Source organism: Ovis aries, chromosome 4 (assembly GCF_016772045.2).
Source record: "Ovis aries strain OAR_USU_Benz2616 breed Rambouillet chromosome 4, ARS-UI_Ramb_v3.0, whole genome shotgun sequence".
Classification (NCBI taxonomy): domain Eukaryota; kingdom Metazoa; phylum Chordata; class Mammalia; order Artiodactyla; family Bovidae; genus Ovis; species Ovis aries.
This window is the reverse complement of record NC_056057.1, coordinates 66,806,200-66,822,138: the sequence shown is the minus strand read 5'-3', so window position 1 is coordinate 66,822,138 and position 15,939 is coordinate 66,806,200. Positions and strand designations below refer to the sequence as shown.

Genomic DNA, 15,939 nt, shown 5'->3' with positions numbered 1-15,939 from the left:
CCAGACGTCCTCCTTGTCCTGGGTCACATACGACTCAGGATCTGAGCTGCAGTAAGAGACCAGTCTCCCTGCTCTGGGCAGAGCTCTCTTTATGGCAGGATCCCCCACCCTCTGGTGCTTCCCAAAGCCCCAGGAAGTGCATTTCTGACTCTTGGTTGAAAATAACTGGCCTTGGATCTTCCAACTCAATCAGCAGGACACGAGGTTGGAAAAGTGTTGGCGTCTCCTGTGTTGGCTGCTGCCTTTGTCCCTGTCCGAGCTCCCCAGAGATGGCCTTGGCCTCTGAGCAGGGGTTCTTCCAGCAGCATAGATGCTGGAGCCCCTTTTATACAGATGTCTTTTGTTTATGATTTCCTGGCCCCTGAGTCCTGTGAAAGGAAGAGCCACCCCCAGGTGTCCTAACACACCAGGTAAACTCCCAGGAAGCCAGTCGGGGAACAGGGGTCAGTCTGGGGCCACACTCAGGGCCTGGGCTGGAGGCAAAGGGGGCTGTTGCCTTTTCCCTTCCCCTAGACATCATGGTTCACCCTTAGACAGTCAGAAGCAGAGAGGATAAAATGAGCAATCATTAAAGGCTAAAAGGCCCCAGGCAGGGTGAAAACCAGACTGGACTCCACTCTGCAGACAGCAAATGACTCCTGCCTCCTCTGGTGTCTACAAAATGGCCTTTAAAGTCAAGCTGAAGAAAATTAAAGTACATTAGTGATAGGAAACAGACTTCTAAACTTGAAAAGGCAGAAGTCTTCTTTTTTTTTTTTTAAATGTGAATATGTATCTTAATAAGATCTGATGCTAGGTTAATGGAGGTCTGGTCCTTGTTAATTAAGCAAGCCTCATACCCCCTGGACACCACGGAAGCTCCTGGAAGGCCCAGAACTCCTGGTGAAAGCCTCACCTGGAGCTTCTCCAGATATGACGAGAGCTCCTGCCACACCACCCCCAAGGTGATTCCTGGGCCAGGAATCTGCATTTGTGATCCCAGGTTATTCTTGTGCTCTTCCAGGGCCTTCAGGAGGGGCTCAGGCCTTTTCCTAGAGGGAAAGAGGCTAGATTCATCCTGGCTCAATCCTCTCACTCCTTGTTTAGAGGTCAGCTTTCCCTGGGCCCCCCTGTACCCCATGTTCTTAGTGTAAGGGCTAAGCAATTACTATTTTCACTCGGACACTGGAAGATCTCATGAACCTGCGGCTGCCATGCTTCTCAGATGGACATGTGGATTTCCAGGAATTGCTACTTAAGGAGTAATGGGCCATTAAGAATTTTAGACCCCCTCTTCCATCACTTCTGTGCCTCACCGCATTTTTGTTTTGCTGCAGACATGAGGGTGGTGAGCCGGAATTGCACGGAGGATGGGTGGTCGGAGCCATTCCCGCATTATTTCGATGCCTGTGGGTTTGAGGAGTATGAATATGAGACTGGGGACCAGGTGAGTATCTGCTGCCCTCCTGAAGGTGGAGGGATGGGGCCAAGGAGGCAGGTGGAAGCCTGTGTCCCCCAGGGGCCCCGACTCCTGATGGAACTGCAGAAACTTGAGTCCCCAGGCAGCATCCACGGGTGCCTGCCGTGGGGCCAGATGCACACAGGGCAGGACTTTGACTCACTCATTCTAGTCCGAGAAACAACTGTCTTGCTGCCTGAGTTCTTCCGGCCCCCACCACGTGTCCACCACCTCCCGGGTGGCTTTTCCAGATTCCTGCCTTTCTGTGGTCCAGCCATTGTAGGGTTAATGCAGGGCCCAGCAGGGGCCCCCCTGGATCCTCCTCCAGGCTAAAGGCTGGCTCTGTTCTGGCTGGTCAGTGCTCCTGCACTCTACCAGCATTTAGCTTCTGCGCAGTGCAGATGGACAGAAGGAGGAGGTGGCTCAGGGGTAACGGGCTTGGGGAGCTTGGGGTGGTGGAGGAACTGATGGCGGGGGGGAGGAGATGTGGTCAACTAGAGAAGAGGGGAAGGAGGAGCTGGGTAGCATGCCCAGAGGTGGGCAGGCCTGGCCTGGGAGGCTTGGTGCCCTCCCAAGGGGGCTGGGGGCAGGCCCCACATGGAGCCCTGTGCCTTGTGCTCCACTCCAGGATTACTACTACCTGTCGGTGAAGGCCCTGTATACAGTCGGCTATAGCACGTCCCTCGTCACCCTCACCACCGCCATGGTCATCCTGTGTCGTTTCCGGTGAGGTTCCCGACAGCCGTCGAGTGACTGCAGCCCACCCCAGTACAGAGCCCTGGCTCTGTGCCTCCCACCCCCGCCTCCTGCCCCGGATGTCAGCCCTGGACGTCTCTTGAAAGAGACCTACAATAAGAGATAGGACCCCAGAGAGGACAGCTGACTTGTCCAGGGCCTCACACAGCAAGGCAGACCAGGGGCAGTAGACCTATGCTCCTCACACTATCGTCCTGGTCTGGATGGAGAGAGTCACAGGAGGGAGCAGTATGGCCCCAGTAGTGGGGCAGGAGGTGGGAGCCTGGGAGTGAGTGCGGGTTTAGAGAGCTGGGAAGAAGGCGTGGTCTAGGTGGATGACCCCCTTGAGACAAAGCTGTGGAGTCAGCCCAAAGCGGACCCCAGGGTGGAGGGTGGAAGGCTGTGGGGCTCCTTACTTCAAGGCATCTGTCTTCCCCGCCCGTGGGCGTAGGAAGCTGCACTGCACCCGCAACTTCATCCACATGAACCTGTTCGTGTCGTTTATGCTGAGGGCCATCTCCGTCTTCATCAAAGACTGGATCCTCTATGCTGAGCAGGACAGCAATCACTGCTTTGTCTCCACTGTGAGTGCGCTGAGCCCCGCCACGATTGGTCCTCCTTGCAACGCCCCCCTGTCCAGGTGTTTTCCTGCAGGTTGAGATGTTGGCCCCAGTGACCACAGAAACCCAGGAATGACCATGAGGTTACTAGCAGCCGGTGAGACCCTGGCTTGACATCACTTCCTGTTCCTTGGCCTGTGGGTATACTTGGCAGAGCAGTTGAGGCGGGTCAGGTGGAAATGTCAAGTCCCATTGACTAAGGAGGGAACTTGGCTCAGAGAGAGGACTGGCCTGGTCACTGGTGCTTTAGCCCAAGATGGAGCCAAGGGGCTGATTGACTGGGGTTCCCTCCATACCACCTACCCAGTTCTGATAGCTTTGGAAGTAAGCAGAAAAGAGAACAGCTCAGAGCACAACGCCTTGACCTGAGAGGGCACACTTGGAGGCGGGTGTCTATGAGACAATGGGGCAAGGGTATCCCATTTACCCATGTGGTATCTGAACCCTTTATTGTACCAAGGAGGCTCCTTCCTCTTTGTTCTCTTTATTCTCCTCTTCTGTGGGGGGCTGGGGAAGGGGCAGAAAGTGGGGGAGAGTGAGCCTGGGGAGAAGAGAGGGTTCTGTGTGCACCCCCTGACCCCACCCCATCCCCATCCTTTTCTTACATATGCAGAGCTGCCTCCATGGGCAACTTTGATTCAGACTCATAGGATGCTGCAATTTTAGACTGCTGCAATTTTAGACTCTGAATCCAGGAATGTTGAGTCTTTCAGACCCAAGGGGTGTTTAAGCTGGAGATGCCTAAGCTAAGAGCCCTCAGGATTCCCTATGGTCCTGTTGGGCTGGATTTTCAAGGTTTGTTGGGGGCTTGCACCTCCCTCCTCTTCCCCACTCACCCTGTAGGTGGAATGCAAGGCTGTGATGGTTTTCTTCCACTACTGCGTCGTATCCAACTACTTCTGGCTGTTCATCGAGGGCCTGTATCTCTTCACCCTGCTGGTGGAGACCTTCTTCCCCGAGAGGAGATATTTCTACTGGTACATCATCATTGGCTGGGGTAGGTCTCTGACTGTGGCCTGGACAGGTTCAGGCCCCATGAGCAGGATGTCCTTCGTCCCGCCATCCGGGAGTATTAGTCAGAGGAGGGAGGCTAGGGAGGTGCTGCCCTGCCTCACAGCTATGGCATACTGCTGGATCTTGGATACTTTCTTGCTCTTCTCCTTGTAGAAAGCCTGCCGGCTGAGGGAGGGGATATGCTCAGCGAGGCAAGATAGCCCAGGGTCTGAGGGAGACATGGACCCCCAGAAGGCCTGGGTATGAGGGACAGTTAGGGTCCCCAGGATACCAGGTCTGAGAAGGAGATATGCCCCATGGACCAGAACCCCATGTCTGAGGGGTCCATTGGCCCCTAGAAGCCCCAGGTCTGAGGGGGATACTGGGACTATTAGTTTTCCTATTATCATGGGGCTCGTTTTCTTTGTATCCAGGGACACCGACTGTGTGTGTGTCCGTGTGGGCTATGCTGAGGCTCTACTTCGATGACACAGGGTGAGTACATGCTCGAGAGCCAGGGCCGGAGCCCCAGGCAGGCTGTCAGTTAACGCCCTGAACTTCATGTTGACTGTCTCAGACAAACTATCTGACGCCGGGCCTGGCTACACCACCAGCCCTGAGCACTGACTATGCCGTGAACCCGCTGTGGCTGGACACACCCTGCCTCATCTCAACTGGGACCCAGTGAGGGAGTGCACAAGGTTTCAGAGCCCTACTCTGCTTCTGGGCTCAGCTCTGAGTGACTGCTCTCCTTTCAGGGAGGAGGGGGGAACGTCGAGGCTGAGACAGCATCCCCAAGAACCTGAGGTCTCAAGGGGGAATGTGGCCCTTGCCCAGGAGCCCAGCAGTGCCCTGACTCCTGGCTCCAATTGCTGCCTTGACAGTGGAGCAGAAGAGAGCGCCAAAGCGCTGGGACCAGGACTGGGCTTGGGGGTACAGTCCATCAGCTCTCCTTCCAGCCAGCCCCGCTCCAGAGCCACAGGGGAAGGAGTGCCACCCCATTGTCTTGCAGGGCTCCTGGCTCCCAAGCATCATCTCTCTTTTTTCTGTCTGTCTTACAGCTGCTGGGATATGAATGACAACACGGCTCTGTGGTGGGTGATCAAAGGTCCTGTAGTTGGCTCCATAATGGTGAGTGTGCTTGGGACAAGAAGCAGGAGAGAGAGAGAGGTCTGGGCTGAAAGGTCCGGGAGAGGAGAAATAAAGTGGTCACCACACAGACCAACCTCCTTTTTCACGGCTGTGTTATGTTCTGCCACATGGATGTGCAAGTTATTTAGCTGTTTCACTAGTGTTGGGCATTTGTCTATATTCCATTTTACCTCATTATGGAAGATGCTATTATGAAGAGTTCTCTGCATAGTTTTGAGAATGTGTGAATATTTCTTTAGAATTAATCCCTAGAAGTAGAATTGCCAGGTCAAAAAGGGTATCCCATATCATTGTCTGCACTTGTAATTTCAATCATTTAAATTTTTGCACAGCTTTGTGGGAGATAATGTAGCTCATTGTTTTAATTTTTCCACATTGCTTGTGCAGCAAAGCAATTTTTTTGACACATTTATTGACAATTTGCTTTTTTTCTGGTTACTGTCTGTTTATTTCTTTGCTCATTTTTTCTAGCCCAGTTGTTATCTTTCTTACTGTTTGATAGATAGTAATGCTTCGTTTGTTACACATATTGTAAATATAATGCCAACATTGCATGGTTTTATACAGTCAGACCACCAGGCCTTTTCATCATGAATTCTGAGGCTTATTTCTTGTTTCTGGAAGTCTTTCCCAACCGGAGAATATACAAGTAATCTTAATTGGTTTATAACGATTTTATAAATTGGATTATTACATGTATGATGGGCTTCCCTGGTGGCTCAGATGGTAAAGAATCTGCCTGCCTATGCTGGAGACCTGGGTTCGATTCCTAGCTTGGGAAGATCCCCTGGAGGAGGGCACAGCAACCCACTCCAGTATTCTTGCCTGGAGAATTCCACGGACAGAGGAGCCTGGCGGACTACAGTCCATGAGATCACAGAGTCGGACACAACTGAGTCACTAACACTTCCACTTTCATTCCATGTATGTCTTTAATCCATCTGAAATTTTATTTCTCTGATCTGAAATGATATCTAATCTTATCAAGTTGTTTTTTTTTCCCCCAATGGATAGACATCCCACCCTCTAAATATTTTTATTGAATAGGTCATCCTTTCTCCATTATGTAGAAATGGAAGTTTATTATAAACACTCAATGAAGTCTACTTGTGTTTAGCTGCAGACTTCCTGCTCCATGTTACTAATCTATTCAGCTATTCTTGTGGCGAGTACCCCGTAGTGCTGGTTACCATAATCTGGCAGCATGCTTTGATATCTGCTGTGGCTAATATTCTTTCATTATTTTTTCCCTTCAGAATTTTCTTGTACATTTACTTTTTCACATGGACTTGCACATGTGTTAAGTTGAAGGAAAAAGACTGGTTGAAATTTTTTATAGGAACGCCACTGAATTTATGAGCAAATTTGGAGGATAAGTGGTTTTCTTAAAACACTAAGTCTTCCTTTCCAAGAATATGGCATGATTCTCTATTTATTTAGTCTTTCTCACAGAGTCATTCTGTATAGTGTTTTTAAGTTGTCTTGATAAGTTTACCTTTATGGTGTCTTTCAGGTTGGGCTCGTATGTAGGAATTATTCTTTTGTTGTATTTTCTAGTGGGTGTATTTGTGCTGGTGTTTAGGAAACCTACTAGTTTTTGTGTATTTTTTTTCCTTTCTTGGTTTCCTTTGAAGCTCTTTTATTGGTTCTTATCCCTTTTCAGTTGGTTCTCATGGAAAATTATATAACCTATAAATGAAAATATTTTTCTCCTTCATTTCCAGTATGTATACTGTTTATTCCTTGGTTTTGTTGAGGATGATGTTTGCTACAGTTTTGGGCAGCTACCCTTCACTGAATTAGGAAAGTTTCTATTTCTGACTTGTTTCACTGTGTAGTTTTTAAAATAAGGAATAGATGTCAACTTTTATCAACTGTGTTTTGGAGACATTAATTGCTCATCCCTTTAGTGATGAACATGGATAATATTCCAGTTTATCTTCATGATGAACAATGCTGCTGTGGATATATTTGTGCATACCCTTGAGTATGTATGAACGTGTCTTTAGAATATATCTCCAGGAGTAGAATTTCTGGGACAAAGGATATATACATTTAATATTTTCTTGGACATCAAATTGCCCTCCACATGTGGACTATTAAAGTGCTCATTTCTCATGTTTTCATTGGTGTTTTGATTACTGAACTATTCACCAGTCTTATGGGGATAAAGATAGCTCATTGTTTTAATCTGTTAATGTAACAAATATTGGGCTTCCCTGATGGCTAAGTGGTAAAGAATCTGCCTGCCAGTGCAGGAGATGTGGGTTCAGTCCCTGGGTTGGGAAGATCCCCTGGAGAAGGAAATGGCAACCCACTCCAGTATTCTTGTCTGGGAAACTCCGTGGACAGAGGAGCCTGGCAGGCTCCGTTGGATGGCAAAGAGTCAGACATGACGTAGTGACTAAACAGCAACAACAAATGTTACTGGATTTTTTTTTCCCCTCTTGGCATAAAACCTTTATTGCCCTGATCTGTTTGTCCTTTCAATGCATTGCTAAATTTTTCGTGTGTTAATATTCAGTTTATAGCTTTTGCATTGTTCTTTGTATGTTCTCTGGTTTTAGACATGTGCCTGATCATGTGTGTGAGCATGGTTTCTGCCCTTGTCTGGGTATAGCAGGGTTTTGTTCACCTCATAGGTAATTTGGGAGGTTTTCTTTTTATTTGCTTTTAAATAATGATATAGCATATAAATTCCATCTTTCCTAAAGGTCTTATGAAACTGGCTGGTCAAATGATCTGGGCTGGTGCCTTTTAATACACACATCTTTGATTATTTTTAAATTTTTCCTGAGGTCATTGTGCTGTTCTGATTTCTACATCTTGATTTGACTTGATTAATTTATATTTTACCATGTCTGATCTTTTTCCTTGTGATGATTCAAAATACTCTACACATCTGTTGTCTTGTCCTCTTTCTCATCCTTTAATTTGTTTAATTGCATTTTCTCTTTTTGGAGGGACTAACGTATGCAGTTAACAGTATTGACTGTGCTAAATTCCAAGTGCTGATTAGACACTGGGCATGTAGTAGAAGGCAAAACTGACAAAAACTGCCCTCCAGGAAGGCCCTTTATCATTCTGCTTGATCTGTGAAAGCAAAACAAAACCAAAAAAATTTACATTCATTGATTATCTACTTTTTTCATATTTCTTTAATGAATTTTTATCTTTAACTTCCTTCTTTAAAGGAAGTAGAAATTTAATTTATGGTACTCTTTCCCTAACTTTTGATTTAAATGCTTAATTATTTTATTTTATATTATTATTTATATTATTAATTATTATTATTTATATTATATTATTTACATTATTTTATTTTCACTTATCTTTTAATAAGTTAGTGTTTCCTTAAGCCCGGCTTCACTTCAGCCAGGCGTTGCTGTGCGGTCCCCATTGTTAAGTGTGTGTTAGTCTCTCAATCATGTCCGACTCTCCGCAATCCCTTGAACTATAGCCGGCCAGCCTCTTCTGTCCATGGGGATTTTCCAGGCAAGAATACTGGAGTGGGTTGCCATTGCTTTCTCCAGGGGATCTTCCCACCCCAGAGATGGAACCCAGGTCTCCCACATTCCTTACCATCTGAGCCACCAGGGAAGCCCATTGTCTCTATTTATTTACTCCCCTCCTGCCTTGTCTTTATTTACTTACTCCCCTCCCTCCTGCTTTCTCACCATCCACACAGCTTCCTACTTTGTTTAGAGAGCTTTTGTCCCTGACCTCTGAAGGTAAATGCTATTGCCATTCAAAGGCAGTCCTTTAATTAATAATCCTTATTGCTCTCCATTCTGGTTCTCCGTATTCAGTGACTCTGAACTTGGAGTTTCTCCAGAGGACAGCTCTCACCTCTGCAATAGCCTCTTCTCTGTTTTGCATGGCTGTTTTTCCATCACCCTGACGCTGTTTGTTCCATCTTTTCCAGAAATTGCTCGCTTTTCCGGCTCACGCATGACAGCTCTTGCTATTTCTCAGTACTCTCCTGGGGTTCTTTTTATCCCTCTCTCCTGTGGCTTCAGCGACATGGAGGGCGGCTGGGGAGGGAATGAGTGTTCCCGTGCTGCCATCTTACGTGTGCTTACAATGCTGCCATTTAAGTCTGGATGGGATCTTGACTGACGGGAAGAGGGCCTTGTTGAGGGAGTAACAGCCAGCGTAGTGGCAGGGGTGTGGAAAGTCTTTGCTCAGAACCGTTTTCACTGCTGTTTCTTTGCTCCTCAGGTTAACTTTGTGCTGTTCATTGGCATCATTGTCATCCTTGTGCAGAAACTTCAGTCTCCAGACATGGGAGGCAACGAGTCCAGCATCTACTTGTAAGTACCACTGGGTGAATGCCATGGTTAAATTCCAACAGCTCGGTGGGGCCTGCACTCAGGACACAGGAGGAGAAGGCCTGGGCATCACTAATTGGGTGCCCTACATGGGCATTGGCAGGACTTCTTTTGGATTAAAGTGACTTGAAAATATAGTTGCCCATCTATCCTTCAGCCAACCCAGGAGCACCCAATCCACATAGTGACAACATGGAAACGAGAGAGAAAAAGATGGACAGATCTGTGTCTTGCTAGGAAAATCAAGATGGAAAAGGCAGATTCCTTAAGGTAGTTAGGGTGGGTCTTGGTGGATTGAAATTGTAGTTCTTTTGGGGATCTTGGTTCTCAGGGGAGCTCATGACTGCTGCTGGATACAGTGTTGCCTGAAGTCCCCATTCCCAGGCCAGTGGGTACAAGTTGCTCAGTCCCCACTAGTGAGTGAGTCGGGGAGACAGTCTCCATGGTCTGAGTACTGGAAGAGAAATTCTCTTTGCACCTTCTGTTGGGGCAACTCTACTTCTAGGTCTGGTCATCTTCCTGAAACTCCCTCCTCCCTGGGCAGAGGGACATCTAACATGTTTGGGGTTAATGGTGTTCGGGGGCAACCTCTTACCACTGAGTGTCGGGTTTCTCCACTTCCACGGCCATTGGGTTTGTTTCTTCCCAGTGTCTCTGCAGCCAGGTCCCTAATAGCTTATCCCTGCTAGCTCTGTCCCACCCCTCTCCTAGCCCTCCACCTATGCTGAATCAGACCAAGCACCTTCCATCTCACCCTTCTTGCCTTGTAATCATGACCAGCTTGGTGTATGGGCTGTGGGGGAACTTCTGATGCTGGGGAGGCAGTTTGGTCCCCTGTGGTTGGCTGGAGGGGCCAGAGAGGGACAAACTGAGAACAACCTGTGAGGTGGAAGCCTCTGTGTTGCTTCCTCAGTTTGAGAAGAGAACAGGTTAGAAAGAACTTTGTCAGAGACCCCAGCCTGGGGTTCAGAACCTTGATAGCTGCCCAGAGGACAAGTGGGACAGCAGAGAGACTCCAACAGAGGGTCCCCCCACCCAGCCATTCTCCTGGAGAGAAGGAGAGGCAGGAATGCTTGGGAACCAGCCCCGGATCCTTCTCTCAGCCTCCTTGAGACTTCCCTGGGTTGGTGGAGCTTGTCCTTGGTCCCTGCAGTCTGGCACCTCTTCCGTGGCAGCCCTTCCCTGGGAGTGGGGATCAGTGCAGGGCCTGGCTCGGTCAGGCGCTTGTTTTCCCTGCATTTAGGATGATTACACTGACCACTGCTCCTCTCCTTTTTCTGGCTATCCATTTATTGTCTTTTATTTTTTCATGTTTTTGTGAACATTTACCAGCGTTTGCTTATATGTGCGTGTTACATAGCACATAAAATTGTTCATCCATATAAAGTCCCCTGCACTGAGGGACTGCAGGGGCCAGCTCTCTGCAGATAACTGACCTGGAAAGATCATTCCTGCCTTTGTCTCCTGGAGCCACAAAACAGGGCCCTGCTGCTCCCCCTACCTTCTTGTCCAGCGTCAGAGACCACATCCTTGTATCTGGCTTGTTTCTCCCACTTGAGGGTGGTTTTGCTCCTGCATTAGCAGTTAGTTATCTCAAATGTCCTCTGAAGCTGGCAGGTAGCTAACTAAGTCAGCGTCTTCTCTCCTTTGGGCTCTAAGCAACCTTGGCTCCCCCCCCAACCCCCCCCTGCCTCCCTGCCACTTTGATTCCTAGTAGGATCTATTTCTTCTTCTGAGGTCCCTGGGACTTGTCCTCCTGGGACCCCCCTGGCCTCCTCTCTGTCTGTGCAGGGACACACAGGGACTCAGCCGCAGCCTGAGTAAGGACACTCTGCTGACCCCAGAACATTCTTTACCAGCTTAGACATCTTTCCCCAGGCTGCAAGAAACCCAGAGTGCAGAGGGAGGGAAGTGTGGGGGCAGGGATTTGAAGGTGTATTGTAGACTAGGAGCTGTGGAGTCCTATAAGACCTTCCGAATGCATAGATCAGAACTGTCTATAATTAACACAGGGTTTATACATTTAAGTAAAAGTGCTTAAAGAACCAGCTGCAAGCATACCTCGTTTTATTGTGCCTCACTTTACTGTGCTTCACAGATACTGCCTTTATTACAGATTAAAGGCCTTTGGCAACCTGGGTCTGTGTTGAGCAAGTCTGTCGGCCCCATCTTTCCAATAGCATTTTCTTACTTGGTGTCTCTGTGTTATATTTTGGTAATGCTCACAATATTTCAAGCTTTTTTAAAAAATTATATTTGTTGTGGTGATCAGTGATCTTTGTTACTGCTGTGATTCACGGGAGGTTCAGATCACTAGTGTTTTTTAGCAATAAGATGTTTTTAAATTAAGGAATGTACATTTTCTTAGACATTTTGCCATTGCACACTTAACAGGCTATAGGATAATGTAAACATAACCTTTATATGCACTGGGAAGCCACAAAATTGATGTGACTTTATTACAATATTCTCTTCATTGCAGTGGTCTGAACTGAACTCACAATATCTCAGGGGTATGCCTATAGTTGGTTTGCTCTTATTGTGTCAAAAATCCCCTTGAAATCTCGGCAAATTCTTTTAAATTTTTTTAGAGACATCTAAGCTTGAGCTCATCTCAAGCCCCAAAGATTAAACCTCAGGAGGATGTGGTTTGTAAGCCAGGTGGGAGGGCTGACACAAGACAACGGGGATCAGTTTTAAGTGCAGCTACATGTTTGAGTGTTGCCAGGGTCAAGGAGACTCTATTGGTGAATGTAAGGGGTAATCAAAGCAGCCGTGCTGCCAAGCATTTAAAAACACTTGCCATTCATTTAATGCCAACAAATCTGGATTAAATATAATCCCCATTTTACATCTGAGGGAACTAGTTATCAGTGAAGTGGGATGAATCCAGTGGGAAAGAATGAAGCCGTAGTTACAGTGCAGGCAGGCAGGCCCTTGACTCCGAGCTTGCTTGCACCATCATTCCTCCCCTCAAGGAATTTACAGGCAAGATGATAATATTAAACAAGGCTTCCTGGAAGAAAAGGCCGCAGTGGGTTCCAGCCTAGTACACAACTGCCCTACCTGGAGTGCTTTGAGCTGGGAGGTGTCTACTGCTGGGTGGGAAGAGGAGGGAACAATGGGGGAATTCAAAAAGGGGCAGGATGTGATGGGAGAGGGAGATTTCAGAGCTGTGTCTGAATCCCCTTGGTCAGCAGAGTTCTGTGTTGGGCTGAGATCCTTTCAGATCTGCCCACAACAATTTTTTGGTTTTTCCCTCTGTTCCCAGAACAAATTTAAGCCTGGGAGTCCCCAGGAGAGCCTGAGAGGACCTCCTGCCTGTGCCCACAGACCAGCACTCACTCCTTTTCCTGTAGGTTTGTTCCAGCGGCTCAGATGATGAGGTTTGCCCTCCTCTGTAGACCAAGATGGTGCTCCAGACCCAATCAAAGGACCTGTTGAGGGCTGGGGTTCCTGCAGGGCCAGCAGCCCTGAGCCACCTCCGCTCTCACTGGCTGCTGGGAGAAGGAGTGGCTGGGCTCAGAACTTGGGCAGTGGCCAGGCATGGAGTGTGGGCCTGAGTCCTGGTTAAGCCTGTGCTTAGGCTCAACGCTGTTTGAAGCCAGGGGTTAGGGCTCAGTCCCATCCTGGGGTCAGGGCTAACCTTCCTTTTCTTGGGACCAGAGTTTACCTCTGTGAGAAGCTGACTGGCTTAGAAAAAGGAGGGTGAGGTTTCTGTGCTGAGAGCATCTCAGGCCTGTCTCTGCAGGGAGCTGGCTTTATTCCCAGCGGTCTTCCTGTTGCAAGATGGGCATTGGAGCAGCCTCTTGAGTCTGGGTCAGGGAGGGAAACTTCGTCTTTATTCCCCTCAGGGACCCCACAGAGCAGATCTCCATGGCCCCATGGGGTAAAGGAAAGAGAACAGACACTGTGATGTAGTACATAGCTCAGCAGGGCTGTGACCTACCCAGTGTCGGAGAGACAACATTCGCCTCTGAAGACAGACTCTTCCCTGTCTAGGCAGAAGTACAGCCAGGAAGCTCTTAGTCCAGGAGCTCAGCCCACAGCCTGAGGCTCACATGGGGCTCTGTGTTCTCCTTCCAAAACACGCTCTCCCCATCTTCTGTCTAGGAGTACCCTATCCTAACAACTCCTGTTAGGGATTGTCAATAGGGAATGGTTGCCCACATTTTGCAGGTGGAGAAACTGAGGTCCAGAGAAGGAAAGTGGCAACACCTAAGATCAGCAAGTCAGTGGCCAAACAAAACCTTGGACTCAGGTCCCCAAGCCACAGGTTAGGCACGAGGCACAGGGGGCTGGCAGGTCCTCAGTGGTGGTGGGTAGCGAGGGAGGGCAGGGAAACTCCAAGATCTGTTTAGCTGGGCTTCTGATTGGAGTGCCAGTGTGGTGGGGAGTGCTTCTCTGGGGACTGGGCCAGGCTTTGACGGGGCACAGCATCTTAGCAGCCGGAGGGACCCTATGGGGAGTGTTCAATTCAGGTCACGACATTCTGTGGGTCTGCTATGTGTCTAGCGTTATGCTGATCAGTAGGATCAGGGTGAGATAGACAAGGATCCTGCCTACAAAAGGTTCCCCTGCAGGGGTCTCTGTCTAATATCTAGGGGCTACAGTCCAGGCAGCCTTACATACAAAAGGCACTATAACACGCGTGGGCTTTATTTAGCTTGAGACCAAAGCAAGGTCTGAAGAACCCATGTGCTGCGTCCCTGAGTTATAGATGACAGTGTTTGACCTTCCTGCAGACATCCAGCAAAGCTGTGGCAGAACCCGGCCTGGGAGCTCCCTGACTCCCAGATGTGGGTGTCACTCCTGCACCCGCTGTAAGGGTCTGCTGCCTCTGATTTAGGCCGACGATGCTGCTCTCCACGCAGCTTCCACCCAGTATCCTTGTCTGAGTTGCTTATCCCCTTGGATCCAAATCAGAATGGAGCTGATCAGCCCACGCGGGTTAATCTCTTCCTCTTGACTGAATTTCGTTTCTTTTTTTTCCCCACTAATTGTAGTGACTTTTTGGCGATTTGGACATTTTTCTCGTGCCTGTCTCTGGCTTTTCTGCCACCCTCTTTCCTTTTGGTTTCTTTTCATTGGATCCTTTGAACAGTCACTGGAGGTTTGGGGGAAGGAGGGTATTTGGGAAGAAGGTCCTTTAACTTTATCCCTTCTCCCGGGAGCCCTCCCAGGCATCAGGTGCAACTTTTGATCCACCCTCCCTGCCTCCCCCGTAGAGACACACATCTTTACTGGGGTGTGATTTCCCAGCTTACTTGTTGCTAAATGGCCCTTAGTAGTATTTAGAGAAATCAGAAGGGCCTGTGTTTACTGTATCCAGGGCTCAGAAAGAATAGGGACAACTTGGAAACTGGAGGAGAAGAGGTCTTGGAGGAGAACAGCTAAAGCTTTAGAGTTCGGGGTGAGAGTTTAAGCCTGGTGTGTATGAAGTGACCTGTGAGGTTTGGGCTCTCAGGCTCCCTGACTCTGATTTTTGTGGCTCACCCAGACCACGGTTGAGGGGTGAGGCCACTTGCCTTAGGAGAGAGTAGTCAATCTTTCAACCTGGGCAAGGTAGAGAATAAATTTGAAGACTAGAATGGCTTCCATTTCTGAATATCCAATTAAACTCTTAATTATTGAGAAAAACATACTTATGTGTCCATCTGTCTCTTTGTACACGAAAAAGACCTTTGATATTCATTGAGGCACATGAAGAAACTTCTCAGATACATGACTTCCTCTCAACAGTGTTCTGAAACTTTGATTTGCAGGCGGATCACCTAGGGATGTTGTTGAAATGCAGATTCTGAGGCAGTAGGTCTGAAACTCTGAATTTCTGCATTTCTAAGACGTTCTCAGGTGGTACTGATGCTTCGTCTGGGTAGCAGAGCCTCATACCATCCCTCATCTGTAGAAGAATCTAGTAGCACCCACTGGCATGAAGTGAAAGATGTTGTTAATTAAAGGAGAACCACACACCTGACTGAGGCAAGGATGCTGGGTGGACCTCAGCTTGCCCCAGCTATGGTGTGTGTGATTCAGCTGTCTACCTCAGCTAAATGATATGTCAGTACATGTCAGGGACCTTCAGACTTACTCTTACAGAGCTGGGATCACACATTCCGGATCCATGAATGCCGAAGGTCTGGGCTCTTTGGGCGTATCCATTCTCATCTGCATCAGACCCCCGCAGGTCTCTCGGTTCACCAGCAGCTCTGGTTCACGGTGCCTAACAAGGTGTGTGGAATGGGCCTCTCCTTTGCAGTCTGACAAGACGGCACAGCTCTTACTCCATCTCTTAGATGTTTGTCAGGGATGGGGAAAAAAATGGGTAGTGCCAGCCCAAGGGTAAGCAGGACTGAGAGGGGCTAGAAGAGATGGAAGTTGAGCCTCTCTGAGGAGACAGAGCTCTGTGTCTCCCCCAGGGGCAGGTAGAGCTGAACAGGCATCCTGGACCCAGGTGTGGATGGCTCCTTAAGGTGGCTTATTTCTGCAGTCAGTGGAGCAGAGCCCGAAGGGTGTCCCCTCAGCCCTCAGTCCCTGCCTGTTGAACTTCTATGGAGAAGTCTAGGCAGCGCTGTGCAGTGGAGCCTCAGCAGTGGTGCAGGGCCTCCAGTCTGGGCAGCGCTGTGCAGTGGAGCCTCAGCAGTGGTGCAGGGCCTCCAGTCTGGGCAGC

General features: G+C 48.7%; 1 protein-coding gene across 6 annotated transcripts in view; it reads left to right on the top strand.

The window, feature by feature from the left end:
- ADCYAP1R1 (ADCYAP receptor type I) overlaps window positions 1-15,939 on the top strand; it is a 119,653-nt gene that overhangs the window by 91,435 nt on the left and 12,279 nt on the right. For 5 of the 6 annotated variants that reach the window (XM_042248616.1, XM_042248618.2, XM_027968638.3 and 2 more), the window contains 7 exons: window positions 1,317-1,426; window positions 2,067-2,164; window positions 2,625-2,757; window positions 3,637-3,790; window positions 4,221-4,281; window positions 4,848-4,917; window positions 9,160-9,251. In XM_042248616.1, the coding sequence (XP_042104550.1) occupies window positions 1,317-1,426; window positions 2,067-2,164; window positions 2,625-2,757; window positions 3,637-3,790; window positions 4,221-4,281; window positions 4,848-4,917; window positions 9,160-9,251 (718 nt within the window). Of the gene's footprint in view, window positions 1-1,316; window positions 1,427-2,066; window positions 2,165-2,624; window positions 2,758-3,636; window positions 3,791-4,220; window positions 4,282-4,847; window positions 4,918-9,159; window positions 9,252-15,368; window positions 15,631-15,939 lie in introns of those variants that run through there. The other variant, XM_042248620.2, reaches the window with a different exon arrangement.